The following is a 17,921-nucleotide window of genomic DNA, read 5'->3' on the forward strand; positions in this document are numbered from 1 at the left end:
ATGGGACACATTTGGCATTATTTATTATGGGTTGTTGGATTTTTTTTTAACTGATGTAAAGCTGTGTGGGCTTTTGTGGGTAAGATTAATGCCTTTCTTCAAATAAAATCTTGTTTATACACTTCAGAAAGGTGCACTTTGTTTTTTCTTCCCCCACCACGAGAAGGAAAACCGCATTGTCAAAATGTGGCTAGGGCAGAGGCTCCAGTTGATCCAGGTCCAGACCACCCCTGCAGGCACTGAGGCTGCAGAGCTGGCCACGTAGCTTGCCACGTAGCCATGTGGAGGAAAATAAATAAATAAATAAATGCTGCTGTTTCTTCAGCACAACCGGCATCAAAGTGGCAGCCACGGGGCTCCTAGGAGCTCAGCCCTGCGTCCCTGCTGCGCTGGGCGGCCCGTGCTGGGGACACTGGAGGGAGCGATATTCTAATACTACCATTTTACCCCCATTTTACTAAAATCTTATCGAATACTCGAGGCCGCGGGACGGCCTTTGGCCGTTGCCGCCAGGGGGCGCGCGCGCAGGCGCGGGGCCTTCCCCGGAGCGCGGCGGAGGAAGTTTGGCCCTCGGCGGCTTCTGTCCGCGCCGGAGCGCTTTGACCCTCGGCGGCCGCCGTGGGCGCCTTTCCGTGGGCCGCGGCGCGGAGGGACGGGCCCGCGGGCGGCGGGAGCGGCGGCACCATGAGCCGCAGCTACAACGATGAGCTCCAGTACCTGGACAAGCTCGACAAGAACTGCTGGCGCATCAAGAAGGGCTTCGTGCCCAACATGCACGTGCGTGCGGGGCGCTCGTGCCGAGCCTGCGGTCCCGGCGGGCCGGGGGGGGGCTTGCCCGTGCACCCGCGGTGGGCCCGCGCCGGCCCGCGGCGCTGACGGTGCATGTGTCCCCGCAGGTGGAGGGCGTTTTCTACGTGAACGACCCGCTGGAGAAGCTGATGTTCGAGGAGCTGCGCAACGCGTGCCGCGGCGGAGGTGCGGGCCGCGCCGGGCCGGGGGTGCCCCGCTCCCAGGGCCTGAGCCACGGCCTGCAGCTTCTCCTTTCTCTCTTTCCTTCCTCTCTTTCCTTCCCTCTCAGGTGCGGGAGGCTTCTTGCCTGCGATGAAGCAGATTGGGAATGTGGCAGCGTTGCCTGGCATCGTTCATGTGAGTAGCTGCTCTAAAAAACATGGCTTTTCCCCTCTCAGTTGCCAGAGACCATCACCTCCCGTAGGGGAAGGTCTCTGCTGTGGCAAAGACGGCCCTGGAATGAGCTCGGGTCCCTGCCTGATGCATTAGAAACTGGTCTCTGAGTTAGGCGTAATTGCAAGGCCAATTCATAAAATTGATTTGGTAAAAGTGGAAATATCTGTTAATATTGTTAGTTAACACTTAAGTCTTCCTAACTTTGCTTTTTGCTGCTTATTTTTATTGAGCATCTTCTCTGCACAACTTGGACTGTTTATTTGTTGTACTTAAGTGGTGTCTTCTAACCTGTGGTAGAATGGGGAGAGAGAAGGGGAGTTTGCGGGTTTTTTTGCCTTTCATTGTGTCATAAGTTAACACTACACTTTGTAGGTTACTCTGTAGGTTTGTGGTGTTTTTTTTTCCGCAAGTTAATTGCGTTTTAATAGAGCAAATGAGAATCAAAGAAAAAAAGCCGCTGATCGCAGAAAAAAAGGTGAAAATGATGTTTGTTACATTTCCCCTTAGCTTTCAAAACTTGTCGCTCTTCAGTTTCTCTGCAATGTTAGTTTCTTGGTGTTAGCAGGAGCCCTTCATTCTGCTGATACAGTCATGTTCATGCCACAGGGATGGCAGGAATATGATATTGGTCTTCTGCATAGCTCCCAAGCATTAGAAGTTTTTGAAACAAATTTGCGTCCTGGGTATGGTGTGGAAAAATTAGCCAAGAAACCCTCCTTGGGTAGGAGAAAGGTTTGAAGGCAACTGGGATTCCGTTTGACCCTCTGTGTGTTGGAATATTTAAGGTTTTAGTACTGGCAAAGCCTGTGAAGTATGTGTAGTCTCAAGAGGTTTCCCGCTAAGACTGTTCAGGCTCGAGGAGATGCCACATTTGCACTTCTCTTGTGTATATGCAGTGGAGATTAAATTAGACTCTCCTTACTGAGTTTAATTTGAGTCATTAGGGTGTCCGAGGTGAACTTGCTGCCCATTTGAGTTATTTCTTAATTCTTTCACCCTTCTGGTAGAAATCCAGCCTTTCCCAGTATGTAGGGGTAAAAGCTCAGTAGCAGTTTGCTTTTCTTTGTATCCCAGGCAAGCTCTTTCAGTAAATCCTATTGAAAAGTAAGTGTGGTGCTAAGGTTACTGATTTTATTAAGAGTATATTTTGTCTTTAGAATAAATATTCTGGGTTAAGGCAGACTATATGTTAAATGCTTGCTTTAGCTTGGCAGCTTACTGCTTTTTGTCCTTGCTTTCAGTCTGATCTTGTCATCTGCAGTATTAACCTAATATTGATAGTGACCCTTCCTGTGTATTTGGCACTCCTTTCCTTTGTCCCAAGTGCTTTGAAAATTAAGCATCCTAGTAGGCTGGATATCATTTCAAGAAACTAAATGCAATGTGAAAGTCATATTTAGTATTACTTATATCAATAAGTAAAGATCATTGGAAGGATTTTTTATTGCTTTTTGGTTATTTGACAAAAGGTCAGAATTTCATGCTGCAGTTAAAGGCTGTTTTGCTGTTTTAAAATATTTAAAGATAAACATTAAATGAAATATTCTAAAAAAGTTAAATTATTTTAATAGTCAACTAAAAAGGAGGTAAGAGAGGAGAACAATAACCTGTTCAAGTTAGTGCTGCCAGGAGATATCTTTGCAATGGTAAGGGGAGACAGAAGCATCACATGATTGCCTGAAAATGACTTTTTTGTTGTACTGCTTGATTAACAATTGACACATAACTGAAAAGTTCAAATTTGCGATAGTGTTCTGAGTGTTTGTTAAGAGATTGTGGTGTCCTAATGTAAGTCTGTCTGGTTAGATATGCTTTGAACTATTTTGTGCAGGAACATGCCCTTACTTTCTTTAACTAGTAGTGGTAAGAAAAAGATGTGTGTACATTTTTTTTTTTTTTCAAAATAAAATGGTTTGGCTGCTATCTGTTGCATGACTTTTTCTTGCCTGCAGGGTGCAATCTTTGGCCAATGTTCAATTACGCATCTAAAAATGGAAAATGCTGACATGATCTCATTCTATAACATTGATCTCCTCCCTTGTTACACTTGCACTACTGCAAGTTGTAGATTCCTCTTGATAAACTTGATAGAACAATAAAAGATAGGATTGTCTTTGAGTTTGCATCATGCTACTCCCACAAATATGAGGATTCTGAATCCAAAAAAAAGCTAGGCTGAAATTCAGTTCGATTTTAACTTTCTTAGATTTAGGTGTCCGACCTGTTAAGGTTTCTTGAAATCTGGTCAATGGAGTCAAGAGCATGACTCAGCTGACTTGTTTCTGGGTGTTTACTTCAGGGAGAGTGAACTGCTCTCTGCTTCCTTTGACTAAATTGGCCAGATTTCCCTTAAGGGTGTATGTTTGGATGCCTACTTGAATTGTTTATCTGCGTTTTCACCTGTGACAACCATTGTCACAAGGTCAAGCATAACTAAGATGAATGTCTGCAGCCGAGAGTTTCATAAGACTTTAAAATGTGCTTCTTCCTCTTGCAGAGATCTATAGGCCTCCCAGATGTGCATTCAGGCTATGGATTTGCCATTGGCAACATGGCAGCCTTCGATATGAATGACCCTGAAGCAGTGGTATCGCCAGGTAAGGGAGCCTCAGGACTCACTCAGTCTGCACTGAGAAATATCTCTGGTGGCTTCAACACTTTTTGGAATGCCAGGTATCTACAGTGATTTACAGCTCAGACTGGGGAGGGGGAAAAATATGTATATATAGTAGTTAAAAGATTCTTGCACCCTGGAACCTTATGCTTTATGGAGCCTGTAGTTGCACTGGAGAAAAAAAAAAAAAAAAAACTCTAAATGCTGCAGGCAGGGTTGCCCTCATTAGTCTGGCTTGGGGGGTGTGATATACTCAGTGAATGTGGGTTTGGCTAGGCAGATAAAGAATTGATTTTTTTTCTTCAACAAAACCACTGTTTAGAATATTTCTACACTTTATTAAAAATGTGTCCTTAATATTTCTGTCTTTTAAAAAAAAAAAAACTTCAGATTTTCATTGCTGGTGATGTTTGGAGAGGCTTTTGCTCTTGTAGCTGATAGCTGTTTTGGGTTTACTCTAGGCAATTCCGCTGTTCCCAAGTGATTCAAACTCAAGGTTCTCTTAGTCTGGTAACCAGTCTCTGACACTGCTTAGTATCAGATGTCTTACTGGCAAAGTTGATGTAGTTGATCTTCTATACCAGGCCATGTTTTGCAGGCATTCTTTTTTCTTTCTTTTAGTACTTAGAATTAACTTAAATGCTAAACAATGTTTAGTATCCATATAATAAGCAACAACGTATTATACCTAGTAAGTATTTATTGCTGGGTTTAACTAGTTGTTACTTATTCCAGTGAAGTTTCAAAAAGGACTAACCTGCAGGGGTTTGCTTCAGGAACTTGCTACCTGAGGAAGCTATGCTCAGATTTCCAGCGCAAATCACTTCCCTTAGGCAGGAGAACAGCAACCACCCACCTAGTTTTTTAAGCCATATATGCTTTGCAGATATGTATGCATGCATATATACATCTGCAGATGTGTCTTTTCTTTTGTCTTTGTTCTTTTGTCTTCTTGCTGGAGCAACTTGTAAAATGAAAGCTCTGAATCGTACAGCTGTGTTTGCAGAGCATTTGCAGGAGACACTAAAATAATATTGTTAAGAGTTCCAGGTTTACTTTTTCTTCAGGACTGCATTTTTGTCTGTCTTGGCATCTGAGGGCTTCATGCAACCTTATTAATGTGAAGCTTAATGCAGTTGTTCTGCTTTATTCCCAGTATTGTGTCAGAGAGGGCATCAGATCCCAGCGTTTGGTACACGCTGCCTGTCAGGAAGCTTACTGATAGAAGATGAGTGCAGCAAATGGTGCCATGAGCAAACTTTCCCTACTAATGCTGTGGCTTTTCCACACTCGTAGGTGGTGTCGGGTTTGACATCAACTGTGGTGTCCGCTTACTCCGTACAAATTTGGACGAAAGTGACGTACAGCCTGTGAAGGAGCAGCTTGCCCAGGCTATGTTTGACCACATTCCTGTTGGTGTGGGCTCCAAGGGTGTGATCCCCATGAATGCCAAGTAAGAGAAGGGCTTTACCTGTCAGCAGAGGGTACCTCTGGTGTTTATTTTGAGAAAAGATTGATCAGTGGGAGACTTCAAGAAAGAGAAAAAATTGAAACCCTTTCCTGTTTTGTCTACATGTGTACTTCACTAGGAGAACTGTGAGAAGGTATAGTTGTTAAGACACAAAGTCAACATCTCTTTTCCTCGTTTAAAACTCCAAAGTATTTAAGGTTCTTGAAGAGTTTTTGCTTCCCTTAGACCTCTTTAAATGTAGAGCTATTTTTGGAAAGGAGTGAGAGGGAGAGAAAGTTAGTTATCTGCTGCACAAAAAGGAAAAAAGTAATAACCTACCCAGTGTTTTTTTTACCATGTTAATGTCTTTGTAGACATTACATAAAGTGGCAAGAAGCCAGACTTTTTATTAGAGGAGTTGGGATCGGATTATAAAATCAAAACAATTTAGGTTGGAAGGGGACTCATCCAAGTTCCTACTTAAAGGACAGTTAACTCTAAAGGTAGGTCCAGCTACAAAGTTAGATCAGATTTCACAGGGTCAAATCCAAGTGATGTTTGAATATTTCCAAGGATAACACGCGTGTGGGTGTTTGATAATTGCAGGGATTTGGAAGAGGCTCTAGAAATGGGGGTGGACTGGTCTCTCCGGGAAGGCTATGCCTGGGCAGAGGACAAGGAGCACTGTGAGGAGTATGGAAGAATGCTGCAGGCTGATCCCAACAAGGTTTCCTCAAGAGCAAAGAAGAGGGGCCTCCCTCAGGTAATGTTACACCTCAGCAGAGGGAGCTCTCTAATACTGTGTCTTTTCTCGAATTCTGTTTTGCACTGCTGGGCAAGGGGAAGGTGGGATAGTGAGGCAGTTTCTGAGCAAATCTTGACAGAATTGAGAGAGGCAAACAGCAAATATTGGGCGGCCTTTTTATTTTATTTTTTTTTAATATCAGTTAGCACCTGGTGCTAGAGTTCGTGTATGTTGACATTTCCTCTTTCAGATAATGTTTTGTTGTTAAGAAACAATTAAATTGTTCTATAACTTTTCTCCTTGTTAACTGGCTGAGCAAACAGCAGAGCAAGGAAGGATTTTAGATTGAATGTGAACAAGTCAGAACTTTGGATTGTGGTTCAAGGGTTGGACTCCAGTTCTGTAAATTGTGTCTTATTGCTCAGGCTGGAACATTTCTGAGATAGCTGTAACACTATTATTGCTATTTTTGTATGATTTATTGAGGTTTATGAGTTATGATGCTGCAAGCAATTTGCAGCATATTAACCTGAAAAGGATCTTATGTCCTAAATTTTAACATTCTCCTTGCAAATAAGTAATTTCCTGTTATGCATCTGAAAAAAAAAGATTGGGGCTTGGAAATTAAATATGTTGATTTAGTCTGGTGGTAAGTTTTAAGAACTTGACTAAGCGGATGTTGCAACTTCTTCCTGGAGTTCTAAGCAAGTATAAGACTATCTGTCTGCCTTGCCTATACATACTGAAGATGGTGTCTCAATGCTCTGTGCTTGTTGCTCCTCTCAACAAGGGCTAAAAAAAGTGGCAACAGTCTGTATGTCCTGGTCCTTTATAAAAATAGCTAGAAATCTGATCAAAGGGACTACGGTGATGCTCTTTATTTGTTTCCTTTCAGTTTATGTGCCCTGTCCTTTCCCTTCCTTTCTGGAAAAGCTTTTCTAAGACTAAAACCTTGCTGTAGTGAGGTGCCCTATTGCTTGCATCCCCATAGCTCTCCCTCATGCTCGCCAAGACCGGCTAAGGGGCACTGATCAGTGTGTTGTGCTTGCAGCTGGGGACCCTGGGAGCAGGGAACCATTATGCCGAGATCCAGGTTGTGGATGACATTTACAACGAATACGCAGCCAGGAAAATGGGCATCGACCACAAGGGGCAGGTGTGCGTGATGATCCACAGCGGCAGCAGGGGTTTGGGCCACCAGGTTGCCACAGGTACGAGCCGACTCGTGTGAAGGAAGTTCTTCAGTGTGGTCTTGTCGTTGACAGTAAACGCCAGCACAGAATGGCTTTTTGGGCAGTATATTTGCTGATTCTATTCTGAGTTGCCTTGGCAAGGATTGTCTTGAGTTTTGCTTGCTCAAGCCTCTTATTGCAAAGTTTAAAATCAGCGTATTAACTTGTTTCTAGTCTTGGAGAATACTAATCTGATACTCATCCATGTGATGATATGTCAAAAGATGGCAGACTCATTTGGACACAGAAATTCCATTTGGTATCAGAATTCTTATTTGCTTGTTTCTTTTAACCATGAGGATGGTCGAATGTTAGAACAGGTTGCTTAGTCATATTGTAGAACATGCAGCTGTGAAGATACTCAAAACTTGACTACACAAGTCCTTGGGCAACCTTACCTGGTAAGAGATGCTCTGAGCAGGGGGTCAGACCTGAAAACTTCCAGAAGTCCCTTTCAAACTGAAGTATTCTAACAACAAGAAAGGATGGAGATTTTCAATATATCTTCTATGTCAGGGGCTCTCTTTATGGCCTCACCATTCTATGCAAATACAGATAATCTCTGGTATAAGAAAGGGAGGCAGAAAATGAAGAGTCTGTAAATTATTGGATCACAAAAAAAGGATGTGTAGACAGATCACTGTTAAGTCTACAGTTTTTGTTCTTAGAACCAAATGAAGTGCTCAGATTTTTAGAGCATATCACTAAGGTGAATTACTTTTCCTGAAGCAGAGAACTCCCAAAAGTGCACCCAAAGCCCTTAATTTCTTTCTAAAAATAATCTTGGGGTGTCAAACTTGTGAACAACTGATGTAGTTCTACCGCATATTCACTTTTGCATTGGAGAGGAAGCTGTCTAAGTTGGAACATTGGCCAGATGAGTTCAGCTTTAAACTATAAATAATAGAAATCCATGCTTCATTACATAGGTTGAAACAGTGTTAAATGATTTAATGGTTACTTCCCAGATGCACTGGTAGCTATGGAAAAGGCCATGAAACGGGACAAAATCATAGTGAACGATCGCCAGCTGGCGTGTGCCAGGATCGCCTCTGCAGAAGGCCAGGATTACCTGAAGGGAATGGCAGCTGCTGGGAACTACGCTTGGGTCAATCGCTCTTCTATGACTTTCTTAACAAGACAGGTAGGAGCACAGCTCTCTCAAAATGCTTCAGTTCTTGTATAAATGTCCTGTTTTATCCTAGGCGCATGAAAAATGCAGCAGCTGTAGTATTAAATATAACTCTCACTTTTGTGCTTCTGTAAGCTGCATTTGCTGGACAGACTTGCATAAAGCTGCGGAGATTGCAGTCAATCTAAAACCTCTCAACACCAATGAATTGCACTTTCAGAAGCCACTGAAGCACTTTCAAAATACTGCCTCAAACTAAAACCTCTCAACACCAATGAATTGCACTTTCAGAAGCCACTGAAGCACTTTCAAAATACTGCCTCAAACTAAAAGAAGAGGGTGAGAGAAAACTGTTTTTACCCTGCTGAATCGATCTTGTCAGAGTTGCAAAAATTGATGTAGTTTATATCCAGTTACATTCCAGCAATACAGTTGCCAGTGGACAGATAAATGGCTTACTGCAGCCCGGTTTCAAGCCCTTCGGCAGGTTGTATTCACTTCCATTGTTGCTGAATGTTCATGCTGAATGAAGGTTTCTTATATGTAATGTCAAGTGTTTAGATTACTGGCTTATCACTAAGAAATACTTCCAAGCAAATGTGTTGCTTTCAGTTCCTAAAAGGATTAGAAATCTTCCACATCTACACAGCGTATATATTTTGTATTTTAAGTCCCAGCTTGCTCTCTCTTCAGGCCTTTGCCAAAGTCTTCAACACTACCCCAGATGACCTCGATATGCATGTTATCTATGATGTTTCTCACAACATTGCCAAAGTGGAGCAACATGTAGTGGATGGAAAAGAGCGGACGCTGCTGGTGCACAGGAAGGGATCCACCAGGGCCTTCCCCCCTCACCATCCCCTTATTGCTGTTGATTATCAAGTAAGTTTAACTGTGGAAAAAAATGATTGGCAGATGCTTTTGGGTGAATAAGCAGTTTTAGGGTAGCTAGCAGATCTAAATGCTCTTTTGAACTAATAGCACTGGAACCCTAATGAGGTGCAGTGTTCTGCTTGTCTGGGTATTAAGTCTTTGGGATACTGAGCTCCCTCTTCTACACATGCAGAACAGTTGGAAGATCACAGGCAAAAAAAGAGAGTTTCATAGCTAGGGCAGGCTGCAGTCACTTTGCATGTCTCTCTTGGCCACAAGTCTTTTCCTACTCTGGCCAACATTCTTCAGCACAGTTAGTTCTCCAGAGTCCTCAATGCTGGGCACCTAAGGCAAGTAGGGATGTTCTGAGAGCGTGTGAACCTGACCTCCTTTTCCTGGAGATGCAGTTCCCTTCAGGTACTTATTAAGAAAGAGTTTTATAGGCATGTTCTCTTCAATCGAGGCTGTTTTGCACCCACAGCTGACTGGGCAGCCTGTGCTGATTGGTGGGACCATGGGCACCTGCAGCTACGTCCTTACTGGCACGGAGCAAGGCATGACAGAGACCTTCGGAACTACTTGTCATGGAGCTGTAAGTTCAGTTACTTCAGGAACAGTTTGGATTGGGACTAGTATCCACAAAACAAGGTTGTTGATCATCTGGTGCGTGGTTTAATTGGTAATGTAAGTACAGTAGCCAGGAGGAGTATAGGGCAGGAGTCCTCTTTTTGGTCCCTCACTGATTAGTTTGGACTACTCCTGCAGAAAATTATGGGATGCTTCCTTATATAAGGGAGAGGTTAGGATGGAGATCTGAAGGATGGTGTTCTGTTGTCTCCCCTCTTGTTTACAGCATGAGACAAGCATTTTTGAGGAAGAGAAAGAGCTCCCAAATTCTCCAGTAAAACTCTGGGCTGTGAATGTTGTCTGACAAGTGGTTTGGGTAGAAAGAGACTTGCAGAGTCTCATGCTAGGTCCATGGAACTTTCCAAGTCATCATACCAGATATGCAGCTGTGCAGGAGACATCATCTAAAGTCTAAATTCATACCAGATTTTTTTGGCTTACTATGATCTGTGCCTTAAACACAGAGTAAAAACATTAGCTTTTAATATAAATTGACTTTTGAACACGTGCTGGATGCAGCAACAGGTGTTGAACCTCACTGGAGAATATTCCAGGGAGATTGTCCCAGAAATCTACCTCCTATCAGCACATACAGCAACTTGCAGTAGTAATTGTAACACATTCTCTTTCGTTTCATTCAAGATAGTTGGGAATGTGGCTTATGTGTGTGTATTTATTCGGTTGGTTTTGTTGTTTTGTTTTTGTTTTTTTCCTTTAGCACTAAAGAGTTCTGATTTCCGCTCCCCCCTTCTTGCCCCATCCCCACGCCCTATGGCTACAATAAACAGAACTAACTTAAAACTATTGTCTAGGGTCGTGCACTGTCTCGAGCCAAATCTCGACGTAACTTGGACTTCCAGGATGTATTGGACAAGCTGGCCGACATGGGCATTGCCATCCGTGTTGCATCTCCCAAGCTGGTTATGGAAGAAGTGAGTTAAATGCTTTATCTGAGAGGGGAAAAGGGGTCTTGTTCCTTGGCTGAATGATCTTCATGTGATTCTTGACATGTTGAGTTATCCTTGGTACACTAAATGTGCAGCTTCTCTGTTTCCTTAAAGAGCTGCTCATTTTTGTGGGGGATAATGTCATGCTTTCCCTGTCCCTGAAGTCCTGCTGCAAAAATGTGTGTGTGACAGGTTTGGGAGGGAATGTTGTGATTTTGGTGGTATGGGTCATTTTCTTTGTTTTTTTTCTTCTACCTTGTCATAGGGATAATTTACTCTCTGTACTGGGAAGACCTCACAAAAAAGCATCAAACGGCTAGATTTTTGTAGATTCACTTCCTTAGGTGATTCTATGACTTTAAATTCACTGTAATCTGTAGCTGCAATTAGCAATGTATGAGAGAGCACTTTCTTAAGACCTGGAACATTATGACTTCTGATTCTTCTGTAGTAACATCATGGAATGCATTCTTGTTCATAGCTTCACTTATAGAAGTGTGTTAATCACTTTTAACCATGCACCTATGGGTTTTGGTGTTTGTACAAACATGTTCACTGCATTCACATCTGTTAAGAGAAGCTTCCTTGTCAGAATGCTGGAGGCAGAAGCTCCAAAGTGCAACCCTTACTCCAGGCAAAAACAGGCTGTGAAGATCTTTAAGGCTGCCTCCTGTAAGGAGAAATTTGGAGTGATTTCCTGCCAGATACAGAGGCCTTCCATTCTCTGCTCTTGGTGGGTTGGATTGTCTGAGCATACGAGAAACTAAGCCAAAATAGCAGCATTTTCTGGAATATCGTGGAATTTTACTTGTAAAACCAAGCACCTGACTCTTAACTGTGAAAAATTGCTGAGATTCTCAATCATCTTGCCAGTTCTCTTCCCCTTCCTTCTTGACCCTCAGTTAATATTCTACACAGAAAAGAAGGGATATCAAAGGCCTACATCTGACTTCCTGTTGCTCTGCGTTGTTGATAGTTTTGTATCTTTTTTTCTCTCCCTTTTCCCCTTTCTAGGCACCAGAGTCTTACAAGAACGTGACAGATGTGGTTAACACCTGCCATGCAGCTGGCATCAGCAAGAAAGCCATTAAATTGAGACCTATTGCTGTAATTAAAGGCTAGGAACCGACAAGGCTGCAGATACCTGCAGACATCTCCAGGCCTTCCACAAATCTGACTAGAATCTTCCCGCACCTCTTGGACTCTGTAGGATGCTCAGATACCAACCACGTCCATGTCCTGGAAACACAGGCAGTTGAGGATGCCCCTCTCTCTAACCACTCCTAGAGAAAATTAGTGCCCCCCTCGCCTTTCCTTTTTATATGATGCTCTTTTCTTATGATGAAAGAGCAAAAACTAGTTCTGATTTTATATGCGGTCCTTTCCCCAGCTGTGCCTGGTGATCCCCCCGATGGGATTTCAGATTCATCTGAGTTGTCACCAATTGCTGTGCTGCACCTCCCTGAGCAAGGAGGGAGCACGAACCAGATGTGCACCCAGGAGCCTGCAGCTCCTCCTGCATGCAGAGCCACCCTGGCCGGCAGGGCACAGCACTTTGGGCAGGCAGAGGTGCCCCTCTTCGCAGATGGTTCTGTGCATGGTCTACACTGCTGCGCGTATTGTGGTAATTGAGTAAGAAATTCCAAGCTGGGAGAGGTCTCCCTGTTGAGAGGGAGTAGCGAGGCTTGAGGCAGAGCCCTCTCCTCTTCCCCTCCCTGTCCCCTTTAACACTTAATGACCTGCTGTACCGGTGCGGTGCAGGAAGGTGCTCCACAAAAGCTTGTGGAAGTGCCAGTAGGATTGAATATGTTGCTTCCAAAGGTTTTGTTTGCCCTGTAAAAAGTTGTGGCTTTACAACTGATAGAGATGTGTTAGTCTGACATCTTGCAAAGGCCTGAGCATTCAGAAGTTGAATCAGATGTTGCCCACTGTGTCTTGCAGCGCTCTGATTTGAGTCCAGCTGCGAGGACGGGCCTTATGTGGTTTGACTGCTCTTAGCCAATTATTTTTCTTCCATGTTCATTAATTTAGACTGGATGGGGGAGTGCTGCTTATCGGAACCGGAGTACGTGGGGGAGCTTATAAATAAAATGGGAAGATGGATGCTGCAGCGTGTCTGTGTCATGTTTTGCTGTGTTACCACAGTGTCTGTTGCCCTGTGTGTACCACATCCTTGCAACTGCTGGTTCCGCCTGGCTGCCGGGGGATGATGCTTGGCTGTAAGTCTGTGTGCGGACACAAGAGGGCGGGCGGAGGAAAGTAAAACCTGAAAGCAAGACAGCAGGAATGCAGCCCTGCCCAGGACTCCTGTGCTGAAGTCCTGGGGTGATGGATGCTGATGGATGGGCTTGATGGTCAAGCAGCATTTTGGGGAAGCATCCTTTCAGGTCTAGCATCTTAGCGAAAATGTCTTGAGTCTCGAATGCATAATGACAGTTTATGGTTACAGCCACTTTTATTGGTCCCTGAGTTCAAAAAATGTACTGTTACAGGTTCGGAAGCAGTGCATGTTGTAGCAGGGATGGCTGTGACTACTAGTAGATCTGACTTTAAAGAGACTATGTCTTGCTTTCTTCTGCTCTCTTACTGGAATTGTTCCACACCCTCCTCTCCGAGGTCCGAGTTAGACTTGTTGAATTTCATCAAAAATAATTTCATTTAAAAATGTGCAGGTGCTTATGGAACCGGTGACTGAAACACAAAATGTTCATCGCAGGATTGTTAGTTCCATTTACCCTTTTCTGTAAATAAAAATTGCAGATTCTCTGATGTGGGTTGCAAGGCAATTCTTAAAACATTTGCATTAAAAAAGGCATTTTTCAGGCAGTTCCCCTTGCAACTTTTACCTATTGTTGCAATTATGACAGCAGTTAGACACATTGCAGTTTCTTAAAATAAGCAGAAATCCTCTGTATCGCATAATGCACACAAGTGAGAGCATCTAAGTCTCTTCTGAACATTAACTCTTAGGTATAGCGTTCATGAATGCAGTAAGTGCTGACAGTTTTTGATTCCAGTTACCAAGCCAGTACTAGTTTGGGGTATATTTTGTGCACTAGAGAAGTGGGTGCTGGTCTCCTAATTCAGCTTGTCCCCAGAGAAGTAAGTAAAACTTGTAAGATGCTGCTCAGTTCTGTTATCAGCTGTACAAATTTTGAGGTAAAGCGAAACATGGGATTTAAACTGGGATGGTGTTCCAGTTCAAGTTTGTCTATATTCTCGGAATAAGAACGTGCAATGGCTTTTTCATCCGTAGTTAAATATAATAATTGGGATAAATTATATAGATAAGGCAGGAAGCATTAAAATCCATACGCTGTAATATAGGTAAGTCTATAGAAACATCTTGGCAAACAGCCACTGTGATTATTGAAGCCATCTCCGTTCCCAGGGAGCATTACCAAGAACTCAGAAGTATTTGAAGCATGATGGGCTCCCCTTCTTTCCCCAAAAGACTAAAAAAGCATTGGTGGAAAATATATATATATATATATATATATATATATATATATATAATATATATATAATGAAATTTCAAAAGAAATTTCATGGTTTTTTTTTCTTTCTTTTCTGTAGGAAGACATAGATAAGTAGATCTACGTTTATGCCCTGGAGCTGTTGAGCACATCCGTCCCAGGCCAGGCATTCATGTATTTCATGCCTAACCATCGTTGATTTGGTTGTCTCGGGCATGGCAGTCTGCAGCAGCAGGTTGCACGGCTGTAGGAATTGCACAGTGGGTCTGTGTTGTGTCAGCCTTGCATCAGTCCTGTGCAAGGGGTGCTTGGATGCGGCGCCCTGTGAGAGCAAAGAGCTTGCTGCATTAATGCTACCCAGCGCCAGAGCCCTGTGGGATGTAACCTAATGGCTGGTCTTGCTGAAAGGTGGCCGTCCCGCCCCTAGGAAGCAGAAGCTCTCGGCCCTCGGGTGGCACCGTCCCCCTGCGCACGCAGGCCTCGCTGCGGCACCGCTGCGCGCAGGCCCGAGGGCCTCCTCCTGCCCGGAGCTGCCTGCTCCCCCTGTGCAGGTGCTGGGCCCGTCACACCGAAGCGCTAGCGGGAAGGGGGCAGCCCCTCTGCCAGGATGAGGGCAGAGCTCCTCGCGCACGCGGCCTCCTCCTCCTCCTCCGCCGGTGGTCCCGGGGCCGCTGCGGCCCGGGAGGAACCGGGGATCTCTGACACATCTCTGGCGCAGGCGGCCGGCCTCTCCTCCCCTCTGCTTTGTTCCTCCCAAACATAAACACACTTAACTGGCCTCTTCGCTTCCCTCTCCACCCCCAAATCTTCAAAGCGAGCAGGCAAAGCAATATCCCTCCCGCAGCATGTGCCAACACGCTCCCCAGCTTTTTCGCAGGGAAAATTTCAATTAAGCGATGGGCCCTGCCTCTTGCTGGCATTCGCTTTGCGCTCTTGCGCTCCATGGTTTTGCGTGTGAGTGCCCTAAGTTCCTCCCCAAAGCACTGGGAGTGGGAGGCTTATGGTGGAAAAGGAATAGGAGCTTCCCAGCTCCGCAGGCAGTGTCTGCTGCAGGTGCTCTGTCCCTCCCGCCCCAGGAATTAGGCTCCTTAGACACCTCCAAGCTAATGCCCGGCCTGCACTGCTCCCTGCAGTAACGTGGAGTGCATCCCCCTGTCGCTGTGTGCTCCTTCCCAAAGACTCTGCTTCGGTTTGTGGTGCATATAAAACTCAGAAACCAAAACAATCGCCCGACTTAATTGCAGAGATTAAGGCAAGGAAAGGGAAATGGAGTCTTTTGCCAGCATCTAATCTAACATTTACTAGTTTTGCAAAAGCAGGAGCGAGGGGAACTGCCCTTGCTGAGCTTGTGTGGTGCTCGGGTCAGCCTCATCCTGGAGCCTTCTCCTAAACAGAGGTGCTTGGTGAAGCCTGGGTTACTTCTCTGCTCCCCTGCCCGTAAGTGAGCCGTAGCCAGCACTGTGCTTCCGTCTGGGCTTGGATGCGCCCAGCACCCAGGAACGCAACACAAACATTCACCGTGTTGACCTTACACTGCAGTTGGAGGAAGCACTTTTCTCCTCTTCCTCTCCTGCCTCCCTGGCTGAGGAAACGGAGGCACCAGCCCCTTTCCTCCCTGAACAAGCCATGCTCTGGGGTCAGGAATTGAGGGAGGGAGTCAGGGCTCTTCTCCATCCAAGTGAATGTGCAGTGGGAAGTCAGGCTCTCTGCTCTCCCCCTTTGAAGCACAGACTTGGGGAACCTGTTCTTGGTGACACGTGCCAAGAGCCCAGAGAAGGACTGGAGAGGAGGGAGCTGGTGGGAGCCCAAGGGGAGGGAGAGGTGCAGCTCCCGGAGGTGAAGATACGGGTGTAGGTGTGTGCGCAACGAGGTCCAAACCGTAATACATTAGAACAGCAGCTTATTACTTGAGTCAATTAAGTAGCAGGAGATTATCTAACCTGAGCGCATTAGTAGGGAAGATTTGGCTAGTGAGAACAGCAGGCTACCAGCAGTTGAGCTGAGCGTACGTGCTGCAGGACAAGACACTGGGGTTTTCTGACAAAACTGGAGGGAGAAATTGAGGAAAATGAAAAGCAAGCAAATACTGCGCTAGCACCCCAACATGTTTCTGCTCCAAACTGCTGCTTTGCACCTCACTTGCTGTGTGGTCCCTTGTGAGCGAGAAGTACCTTGTGAGCCGCACTGCTGGCTCTCAAAGAGCAGCTCCTCAAGGTGCCCAAGACCAACTGCCAAACAGGAAGAGCTAGACAAGCCATCAGAGCATAACCAGACTTGTTAACTCTCAGATTCTTTGGTCCCTGGGCTGTTTATCTGCCAAAGCCTTTCTGCCCATGATACAAACTTTATCATGGCTTCCTGGACACCTCTGCACAGCTGGATCCCTGCTGGGAAGTGACCAGGAGCTGTCAGGGCCACAGTACACAGGTCTTGGAGAACCAGCCCTGGGCTGTCTTTCTATTCCAGGCATCAGATAGGGGGCTGTGTATTGTACTGCTAATAACAGTTACATCTCACAACCCTTCTAGAGTCCCAGGCAGAACATAAAGGTGGGTTTCCCTGCTGGAAAAACACCTTGCTGATAAATCATCTGGTTAGCAAGCTCTTGGCATTTGAGAATTGTATCCTATTTATGCTTTTAATCTATTTTAAAAAAAGAAAGTGGGTTATTTTATTTTAGACTAATGCTTATTATTGTTGAGCTATAAATTTGTGGCATTCACAGAAAACTTATCAAGCTTTAACATCGTAGATGGAGTGATCAGTTCCTCTACTGTTTCCCTGCCAAATACTTAACCACTTCTTGGATCAGGAAGAAAAAAAATATTATTGTAAATTACTTTTTTGCTGAAAGGCATTTTTGTTGTAGCTGTTGCTCAAGGGATTTTCCCCATTTACCTCTTGTATGGCTTCTTTTTATAAGAAAGAAAGGAAGAAAGAAAGAAAGGAAGAAAGGAAGAAAGGAAGAAAGGAAGAAAGAAAGAAAAAAGAGGAAGGAAGGAAGGACAGACATGACAAGACAAGCACTTTCTTCTCAATTTAGGCTGTGCATTTTGAGTATATCCCAGAAAGGATTTTGTCCATCTCCCTCCTGTCATAAGCCCATGCATGTCAACAGGGAGGATCATCGCTTCTCTCATCTACCTCAGAGAGGGCAGGGGTAGCTGTTGATGCTGGGATGAGCTCATACCACAGAGCCGGGATCACAGAGGGGAAAGCAGGGAGGGAAATCCCTGCCCTTACGAGAGTCTTCTTCTCCCCGTGCTTAGAGTGCCAGGAGCTACATGTTGTTCTGGAAGGAGATCCTCTCTCCTTTTCCCTCCATCCCATTCTGTCTCGTTCCCAGAACTCCAAATGACCTGGGCAAAACTTAAAAGAGTTTGTGTGGAAGAGATGTGTGGAAAGCACATGCTGCTGCTGGCTGCTCTTCCTGCCAGACCCCATCAGCTCTCCCATTAATGGTCAGTAGATGAGGAAAAAGTTTTATCTTGACTGAGAAACATGAAATCTTGTTTGTGGGACAAATACGCGTTTCCTTGTCTTCTGGGAAAGAGTTTGACCTATTTGATGATTATCATGCGATTATCAATAGCAGTGAAGAACACCATTGCTGTCTTCTTTCTTCCCTGTTCCTCCGGCA

The 17,921-nt window shown here is 44.7% G+C and overlaps 1 protein-coding gene across 1 annotated transcript; it reads left to right on the forward strand.

Annotated features, from left to right (window-relative positions):
• The first annotated feature begins 622 nt into the window (after positions 1-622).
• On the forward strand, positions 623-12,915 carry RTCB (RNA 2',3'-cyclic phosphate and 5'-OH ligase). Its single transcript, XM_088535255.1, has 12 exons — positions 623-777; positions 897-975; positions 1,079-1,146; positions 3,683-3,782; positions 5,096-5,252; positions 5,856-6,012; positions 7,046-7,205; positions 8,195-8,370; positions 9,052-9,240; positions 9,713-9,823; positions 10,671-10,790; positions 11,820-12,915. Exons 1-12 carry the CDS (start codon positions 685-687, stop codon positions 11,925-11,927), a joined length of 1,518 nt encoding a protein of 505 aa, XP_088391381.1. The 5' UTR covers positions 623-684; the 3' UTR covers positions 11,928-12,915.
• Positions 12,916-17,921: the final 5,006 nt, after the last annotated feature.

Source organism: Tinamus guttatus, unplaced genomic scaffold (assembly GCF_059628265.1).
Source record: "Tinamus guttatus ecotype Peru unplaced genomic scaffold, ASM5962826v1 Tinamus_guttatus_pri_ptg000039l, whole genome shotgun sequence".
Lineage (NCBI taxonomy): Eukaryota > Metazoa > Chordata > Aves > Tinamiformes > Tinamidae > Tinamus > Tinamus guttatus.